This window comes from Zingiber officinale, chromosome 7A (assembly GCF_018446385.1).
Source record: "Zingiber officinale cultivar Zhangliang chromosome 7A, Zo_v1.1, whole genome shotgun sequence".
NCBI lineage: Eukaryota > Viridiplantae > Streptophyta > Magnoliopsida > Zingiberales > Zingiberaceae > Zingiber > Zingiber officinale.
In genome coordinates, this window is record NC_055998.1 from 106,390,177 (window position 1) to 106,399,750 (window position 9,574).

The 9,574-nt window shown below is 40.4% G+C and overlaps 1 protein-coding gene across 3 annotated transcripts; it reads right to left on the reverse strand.

The window, feature by feature from the left end:
• Nucleotides 1-388: 388 nt before the first annotated feature.
• On the reverse strand, nucleotides 389-4,858 carry LOC122001953 (probable N-succinyldiaminopimelate aminotransferase DapC). Of its 3 annotated transcripts, none has more exons than XM_042556948.1 (9): nucleotides 4,511-4,858; nucleotides 4,118-4,248; nucleotides 3,966-4,051; nucleotides 3,750-3,844; nucleotides 2,847-2,949; nucleotides 2,070-2,184; nucleotides 1,057-1,211; nucleotides 845-970; nucleotides 389-749 (listed from the first exon to the last, which is right to left on the reverse strand). In XM_042556948.1, the coding sequence occupies exons 1-9, from the start codon at nucleotides 4,690-4,692 to the stop codon at nucleotides 567-569; spliced, it is 1,176 nt and encodes a 391-aa protein (XP_042412882.1). In that variant the 5' UTR covers nucleotides 4,693-4,858; the 3' UTR covers nucleotides 389-566. The 3 variants fall into 3 exon arrangements, with proteins under 3 accessions (XP_042412882.1, XP_042412883.1, XP_042412884.1); XM_042556949.1 differs by having other exon boundaries at nucleotides 2,847-2,943; nucleotides 4,511-4,852; XM_042556950.1 differs by having other exon boundaries at nucleotides 4,118-4,238; nucleotides 4,511-4,651.
• Between the last annotated feature and the right edge of the window lie 4,716 nt (nucleotides 4,859-9,574).

The following is a 9,574-nucleotide window of genomic DNA, read 5'->3' on the forward strand; positions in this document are numbered from 1 at the left end:
CACTGCCCTCAAATTGTCCGAGCATCCCCTCAGTCTTAGCCTCGCGACCCTTGAGTCCATATCAAGGTCTTCTTGAGCACAAAGTCCCCTTGATCCATCCCTGTAGCACTTGAGTCATGATCTCAATGATTTTCAAGTGTAATATCCAAGTCAAGTCAGCATGACTAACAACACTCTTGATGCAAAAAAAAAAAAAAAATCAAATATACCCTTAATCCATATTTCCAATACATCAAAATATTATATGGTTTGTCCCAATGAACCCTTCCTTGAATGACCCAAACTGTGTTGACAAATGAGAGAATCATATGCTCCTCGTATTTATGGTTGGGGCTAAAGGTGATATAGGTGTGAGTAGTGGCATCAAAGGCACATTACTAGACTCTTCTCCAACAAGACGGCATGATCATGGGTTGCAATTAATCTCTTTACGCCAGTGCCTTGGAATTTGCATCACCATTCAAACCAATTTCTCAAAGCACCAGACACCCTAGATTGTTATGTTTCGGTTCATATCCTCATTGGCAACTACAACATGAAACATGATCTACCTTTTTTTGAATGAGTTATTTACCAACACAACTTCGCATCTTTTGATCAGCAGCACTCAAAGTATCGTTACTCTTGCAGAAAGCAAACCTCACGTATCTGCTTTGTTGAGTCTGATCATTGCAATCTCCATGAAAAAATCCACGTCCAGGCACAGCAGCCACTCCTGCTTTCTCGATCAATTCCTTGACAAAATCTATCTGAAATGATATGGTAAATTTACAATAGTCAAACTGACTTATAGACCTTAAAAAAAACTTACAAAAGGAAATGTAGCAGGAGATAGTTCACTCACATCGGAAAGTAGACAGGTCTTTGGTAGCTCTGCAAATATAAACACTGATCCTTGTGGTTTGTTATGGACTTGAAAACCAACTTCAGATAACATTTTAATGAGAAAATTTCTCTTTGCTACATAATCCTTCAACAAAAAATACATTAGTGGCTTTTGATGGTATTCTCTTCAACGATCTAGGAAGAATATAAGCCAAGAGATGAATTCCTCACTGCTTTCAGAGAACTAAAATATTCTGGAGGACTTTGCAAGGCAGCCAAGGCAGCTTCTTGGAAAGGTGCCGGAGCTGAATCTGTGACTTTGATATGAATATTTCTAATTGCAGATGCAATGGCAGTTGGTGCACAAGCCCAGCCAATCCTCCAACCTGATGATATGTTAAAAATGTTAAAGATTGTTTGATTCGAACAGCTTATGCTGTCATTTCAACAGTAGCCATCATAGAAGCCCCCTAATTGCAGAATTTGAAGACACCAAAGAAGAAAAGGAATTGGAAGTGTGGACTGGTAACGAAAGCCAGAATTGAATGACACAAGGTAGAATTAACAAAAAGTAAATCATTATAGGTCATAATATTAATCAACTAAAATTTTTATGCTCCAAAAGTTGTGGCAACTTTAACTCCAAATATCAGAAACACAATTTAGCAAGGACCGACCCTTTGTTAGGATCACAGATGTCTTCAACATCATCACTATACAGGTTTGGAGACTGCTTGCTAGATCCTACTGTCCCGACCATACACTAGTAAATCCAAACCCGGAGCCTCTAGTTTGCAGGAAAAACTCCACTGTATGACCATGTAGTGAATCTTTGTTTCCCTTGGTTTGGTATAAGCCCATATGGTTTGATGTAAGCTTATGTATACAAAGAGAACCTATGTCCAAATATGAGAGAAAAGTAAAATAAAACTCAACAAATTAACATCCATGGCTTGCACAATATTCCTCTAAATCTATCCTAATCCTCTCTCAACAGATAGGGAAAAATGAAACTTCAACTCCAGCGCTCCCAACATACCAAAGTTCTGCATATCCATGTAAGTGCCGCATATTAAAGTTATTTTGGTTCTGAAGATGCAAATTATGCAGGATAACTCACACCAGTCATGCTAACATTCTTCACGTTCAGATGCATCATTAGGGTACATATATTACACAACTGCTGTCGTGGAATTCAGAATATTTGCAGGAAAGCAACCAACCTGGTGGTGGTGATTACTCACCTGTCACACTAAAAGTTTTGGACAAGGATGATGTGATAATTGTCCTTTCTTTCATCATTGGAAGTGATGCAATGGATAAATGCTTGTGTGTATCAAAAGTTATATATTCATACACCTGAAGCAAAAATTAACCATGAAGATAAGCTAAACATATAGGTGAGGATGGCAAGACAAAGTACAGCCGTTCTAATATAGTTTTGGCAAAGATACTTAAAGAATTACTTCAACCATCTAGGTCTAGAAGAGAGTAGAGAGACCAAAAAACTAATTCAATTAGACAAATATGAATTTTGTTTCCTAAAGCATCACTTCATTTTTTTTATTTGATAAAAGGATCACTTCATATTTAGATTGTAGAATATGTGTGATATATATTTGAATACGCATAGAAAATCTCAAACCTTTCCAACTAGGTCTTGCTTCTTACACTAATTATGGGATATTATCACATTGGTGCTCCTTATATATATAATAACAGTTTAATAATGGTAATACAATTTTCATCAAAATACATAGGAGTAAAAGCAAAAAGTTCGACCATTGAAAGCTTCTCATATTTTCTACTGGATATTCAGATTATTCAGATTCAAAATAGGAATATTATTGTCAAATGTGAAAACTGAAACCAAGAAGAAATTCTTTGATGAGAATGGCCACGTTAGATGGAATTTGGAAAATTTAGTATTCAACTGTGGCTTGCATCTTTATCATCAATTCTTAGAGCTTTAACAACTTATATTATTTCAAGGGAAAGTATATGAAAAGGTCAATGCATACTTCATCAGTTATAGCAAGGCAGTCCATCTGGCAGCATGCTGCAGCAATTACCTCAAGCTCTTCCTTAGAGAAAACCTTTCCAGTAGGGTTGTGCGGACTGTAACTGTTGTAATTAGTTTCTTTGATACATCCTAAGTTTTGAGAAAAATACAACCATGCATAAATGAAAGAACTGGTAAGAATATAGGCAAAAGAACGCAGGCCATTTTTCATCATTATATATGATGGTTCATATCATCACCATGTAACTCATAGAATCATTCAACGATAGTAACGATAAGACATGCCTATTCTTCCATTTGTAGTGCTACTTGTAGACTCTCCAGAGTATTTGGACAAAGCTATAAGGTAATACATCTAAGCTCTCATACTCAAAAGGATTAGTACTAAATCATATCCTGTGTAAACAACAATTATCTAGCCGGTACATTCTACAATTTACAAACAAAACGAATATTTCTAAAAGACTGCATGAGTACAAAATTTTGAATCTTGCATTGTCCATATGTGAAACAGTCAGCATTAAGCGTGACATATTTTTGAACGTGCAGGATAAGAATCCTCAGAAAATAGAAAAACAAATTAAACATGTAGGAATGGAATGATAAAAGCAACCAGAATGATCGAGAAATAAACTTTGATATCGTGTTTCTTGGACAGAAATAGCAGAGAAGGAAAGGAAAAGAAAAGAAGTGGAATTGTCAATTGTCGGCCAAGTAGGATAATATAATCTCTCTCTCTCTCTCTCTCTCACACACACACACACACTTAACCTATTTTCTCCTCATTCCTTTAAAGTAGGCACTACATCAGTTTGAACTTCAAACATAAATGTGAAATATTTTGTAGAAATCTTATACCTAACAAATGTATTCACCTCTAATTTATAGTTAGAACAATGACCTGTTCAGAACCACAGCTTTTGTTCGCCCAGTAAACGATCTCATAAACTTGTCTACATTTAGTGTCCAGTAAGGTGGATCCAGCGGCACATACACCTGAGATATTCAGGGTCCCAGCTTAAATGCTTGATACATAAGTCATTTGATTAGTCAAGACACTTCAAGAACAGTTAACGGTGATTGAGACTAAACTCCTACTGAAAAGTCTTTAACTTACAGGGATACCTCCAGCTAAAATGATGCATGACTCGTAGGTCTCATAGGCCGGGTCAAATATTAGAACCTCATCACCCTGGTCAATTGCTGACGATGATGGAAATCATAACTATGTGTTCAAGAAGCCGAGAAAAACAGTCAGAAATTTCATACTTGCCAGTATAGTTGCAGCGAAGGCTTCAGATTGACCACAACATATCACAAAATCTGTAAGCGGATCGAAATCAAGAACGTGATTTTGTTTCATCTTTACTGCCAATAAGTCACATATGCCCTGCACATGTCTTGAAGAAAAGAGAGATCCATTTAAATTAAATACCAAGAAAATGTTAAATAACCGAACTTTTAATAGTAGGCTTAAACTTCCACTTTATAGGGTCCTACGAAATAAGATTTTTGCCATGAAGATATATTTTAAAAAGTGATGCTATTGGTAATTCCCCAAGTCGACAACTTTGACACGGCAATGAAGTGAAGCCACGAGTAGCAAAAGACAGTATAAGGTATGAAGGTACAATGTGGAGGAGAGGCGAGGGAGGGCGAAACCTGTACTGGTTGAGATCAGCGGCGATGGCTGCGACGGCGGCGTGCTTGACGTGGGGAGGGGCGGGGAAGTCGGGGAAGCCCTCGGCAAGGTTGATGGCGCCACATCGCTGGGCGAGGTGGGAGATCTCTTGGATGGGCGAGGCGTTGAGGGCTCGCGATGCCTTGGAGAGCTTTGCCTCCATTTTGTCGATGGCAGGTGCCTTCCTCCCGCACGGATTCGTGGATGAGGTCCCGATGAAGCTTACCGTTTATCTCATTTAACAAACGGGCCTGGGCGTTCGCCGCCTGGCCTGGCCCACTCGGTATGGCTAAACAATGTCAACAAAAAAACGTATGTATGTAAATGAACGACTAAGGCCCAAAAGTAGGATCTATGTGAATCTTTACAAATACATCCTCTCTTGACGTCATTCCACTACACCGTAACTTCAAGAGATATCTTTTTATTATCCCTAATATAGTAAAAAATGATTCGCTCGTCTTAACATTTCCATCAATCCATTTTTATGTCAATACGGAGAAGATAAATCGCATATGACTACTAATTATTAATATAATAGCCAAGGTATGGAAGAAGATATGTTTGAACGTGTAAAATTTCAACCACATGACCAATATGATAACACTTTATGTTTCAACCATTACACTGACATGAGATCTCTTTATTGTCCCCAATTATGACAAAAGATGAATACACTCACCCACAATGTCCCCGTCAATCCGTCCCAAGACCTTATAAATGGGAGATAAAATACCGTATCAAAATGGCCTCAGAATTAATTTTCTAAGGAAATGAAATCCAATAAATCTTACTCCTATGATATAATTCTATTCCCGAGTATCAACTCAGCTATGCCTAACCCCAAAACTAGAACAAAGTACAATGTTGTGATGCCAACCCAAAGCCTAGTTAGTGCTGGTCAAGCTTTGTCAAACTACGTCAATGAAAAGCACAATGTAAATGGTCAAGTTGAATAAAAAAATAAAAACTAAAATTATAATTAAATTTTATATAAATTAATAAATAAATTTATTTATAATTTTCATCATGAACATTAACAAATAAGTTCACCATTGTTTAGAATTTTTTTTATTTTATATATTCTTTTCAATAAAAACCTTATTCATTTCCATGGAGGACCACAAATGTCAAGAACATTCTTGCAATATTCCCGGACAACCTATGTATTACAATAATTTGCCACATTATTGGGGAACGTAAGCACATGAAAAACACCACCTTAGTGACGACCTTTTATAATTTTTTTGTTTATTTTTAAATAGATAAAACCATATTATATAGATACAGATTCGAATACCTTCTATTATTTTATTATATAGATAAAATATATAAATTGCAGGGTCCTGCTTCCATTAAGGAAATGGAGAGACACTTATTAAAAAACACAAGCAAATAAAAAGACAATAGATACCTATAAACGTAATACACAATCACAAGCCAATTTTTTTTTTCATTTTATGAACTTTAAGAGTGTAAACGATATATAAAACGTTGGAGTGGACGAGTATAAACATCAAGCCGAGCAGACATCAAGTTTAGTCAAGGTACTCGGAAGATAATCGAGTTGAAGAGCAAGGGACACCAATCCGAGTCACAAGTGCTTAGGATACTGAGTCGAGTCGGCAAAACAAAAGATTGATTCGGGAAGTCAGATTGTTGGTAGCCTCGGGATAGCAAAGGATGACACTAGAGCCGTCTCAAGATTCCCTTAGATCCTGGTAAAAATAAATTAATTTTTTTAAAATATATTTTTAAAAAAAATTCTCATGATTTCTTCATTTGAATTTAAGATTAAGAATCATTCATTTAAAAAATTTTAATTTATTTTTTAAAAAATAAAATATTATTTTTTCGTTAATATTTAGATATTTGTTTTTAACACGGTTAAATTATTTAATTTTTTTAGATATTGAACGTAAATAAAATTTTATTAATTTTAATTTTTTTTTGAAGCATTTTACTTTACTTTATATGGATAAAAAAAATCTCTGATTTATGTTTGATCATTTCCGAGCGGTGAGTCGACGGACAATAGGAACGTGGCGCTCTCCGCTGTCTCCGACTGGTGATGTGGATCTCCGGCGAACCTGTAAAGAAGCCGAGCCGGGAAGGAGTTCCCGGCAACGACCCTCCGATGCTCAAGTCAGACAACGAAGAAGAAAGGAGGTAGAGTAACTGTGGCTACAGTGATGAGAATTCTGCATATCTCCGTCGAAATTTGGGGTCCTTATATAAGACCCCGGGGAGGCACGGACACGCTTCTCGATGCGTGCACGTTTCTCCAAACATACCTCCAAATGAGTGTGTCAGAAAAACATGTCTGACACCCTTCCGCAATCGTCCGAGCATATCCCTGACATGACAGTGGAAACTTCCACCGTACGATACTCTGTCCAGTCCGACCGCCGACCATGCTGCTTGTCGGCGGCAGGCGTCTCGAGGATGATGTTTACCAGCTGTCCCTTTCGTCCTTTTGCATCTCTTGTCTGTTCTAGGGCCAGGCGGTCTTGCCGCTCGGCGCTCCTATCCCTCGAGTACGTGTATGTATTGGACTGAGCGGGAAGATCCTCGGTCCTGTGCTCGGCTGGGATCACACCCCAGTGATCTGTGCTTCGACCGAGCAGCTTGTCTGCTCGGCCCATAAGCTTCTTTACCTTAAGCATCGGAAGCTCGACCTGTGGTCGAGCTATATTCCGATCGGTCTGGAGGACATCCTGCCGACCGGTCAGATGTTCTGTCTGCTCGGTAGGACCTTGGAGCCGCCCCTATTGACCTTTGACCTCCGCGTGTCGTTGATCGCCGCCGACGTGGGTGTCCCGTCCTTACCACCGGATCACATGCCTTCCCCTCAAGTCTAGTCAAAGAAGACGCTAAGTCCGACTAACTGGACTATGAGTCTGGCTAGTTGGCGTCCAGCTTCTTCCATCATCTCTACTCGGATTCAGGTATGTTCCCACAGATGGCGCCAATTTGATCATGTTCGAGCGGTGAGTCGACGGACACCGGGGACGTGGCGCTCTCCGCTGTCTCCGACTGGTGATGTGGATCTCCGAAAAACCTGCAAAGAAGTCGAGCCGGGAAGGGGTTCCCGGCAACGACCCTCCGACGCTCAAGTCAGACAACGAAGAAGAAAGGAGGTAGAGTAACTGTGGCTACAGTGATGAGAATTCTGCATACCTCCGTCGAAGTTTGGGGTCCTTATATAGGACCCCGGGGAGGTGCGGGCACGCTTCTCGATGCGTGCACATTGTTGGAGCAATCCCAATGGTCCGCGGGACCATGTGTTTTGGTGTTTGGGCAAAGGGTTTAAGTTAGGTTCACCCTTATTATTTGATATGTGTATGTGAGTGTGCAGGTATGCAGGATACACATGTGACTCAGGTTGATGGCCTCGGGTCTGGTGAAGGATAGAGCATCCGAGGGACCGTGGACAAGGCAGCGAGCACAAGGGCCGAGGGAAGCGATTTCGAGGCATACGCGAAGGATGGCATTGGGGACGAGTCGAGGGCTTGAATGCATCCGAGGGACGAGAGCCAAAGGAAGTAAGCTTAAAGGCAAGATGTCAAGGCTGCAAAGAAGCATCAAGTGAGTCATAAGGGTGAGGGTACGAGTGCATGAGAGATTGTACTCGGAGTAAAATCCTAGTTTTAGGGTTTTACTATAGCAGTACTGTAGCGCTACTGGAGCAGTACTGTAGCGCTACTGGAGCAGTACTGTAGCGCTACTGTAGCAGTACTGTAGCAGTCGACTGCATGTTTTAGCAATCGACTGGTGCAGTCGACTGGCAGCGAACAGAATGTCTCTGTTCGCTCGGTTAGTGTGAAATCGAGCCGTTGGGATGTAACGGTCGAATTTCACTTAGGGAAGTCGACTGCATGTTTTAGCAGTCGACTGGTAGGCGGGGTTTTCCAACCCGTGGCCTATATAACCAAGCCTTGGGAGCTTGGTTGAGGTTGACGAAATTAGACTTGGTTAAGGTCTAATTAGTAGTCTACAAGTGCTCAAGAGTTTCCCTTGTGTCCAAGAGGTCTTGGTGAATTTGTGGTGAGGTTTCTCCACCCACAAGGAGGTTTGAGCTAGCTGGAGATCTTCCGGGGAGTAATCCACCGACGGATAGGGATTGTCCACCTTACAGACACGCCGTGGAGTAGGAGTTTTATCTCCGAACCACGTAAATGATCGTGTAGCTTGGTTTGCATTCTTAACTTTAGTATTTAGCTTTCTACTTGCTTTGTTTGCATTTCCGCTTGCGCACTAACGTTGTAGAAAGAAGCGAGTATTTGGGGGTGCCGTCTATCCAACCCCCTTCAAGCCGGCCGTCCGATCCCCAACAAGTGGTATCAGAGCGAGGCCGCTCTCCATTGGACTAACCGCCAAGGAAGCAAAGATGACCGGCTTAATTGAACCGCCAAAGCTTGAAGGTAGAGGCTTATGGGACATCACGTATTGGATGATGAAGATGGAGGTCTTCTTCAACACGGATTGGGACACCATGATGGTGGTCAAAGAGCCGTTTGAAGTCCCTAAAGACAAGAAAGGGAAGAAGCTTCGAACACGACATTGGACGGAGGAGCAAACCTCACGATCGGAGGTAAATTCAAAGGTAATAGCAATTTTAATTGATTTATTGCCTCCTAATGCGATAAGTGATGTAGGTAAATATGAGAACGCCCATGAATTGTGGAGCAAAGTGAAGAAATTACCATGGGAGGAATTTTTGCCTACACAAGAAGAAGAAAAAAAATTTGAAGAAAGTGATGAAGTGGTCCAAGAGGAGAAGAAGGACCAATCGGATGTGGAGCCCAAGGAGATGGGCTTAGTAGCTCAAGAAGAGGAGGTGGAGCAAACGGAAGTTGAGTCACCCTCAACATCCAAGGAGGAGAAGGAAGATGAGGCATCATCTACATCCTCAAGAATTGAAGAAGATTCCAAGACAAGTGAAGAAGAAAAAGTCTTGGAAGTCAACATAGCAAGCACCTCCACCGAAGTGAAGTCAAAGAACAACATAATTTGCTTCGGTTGTAATGAAAAAGGACACTACA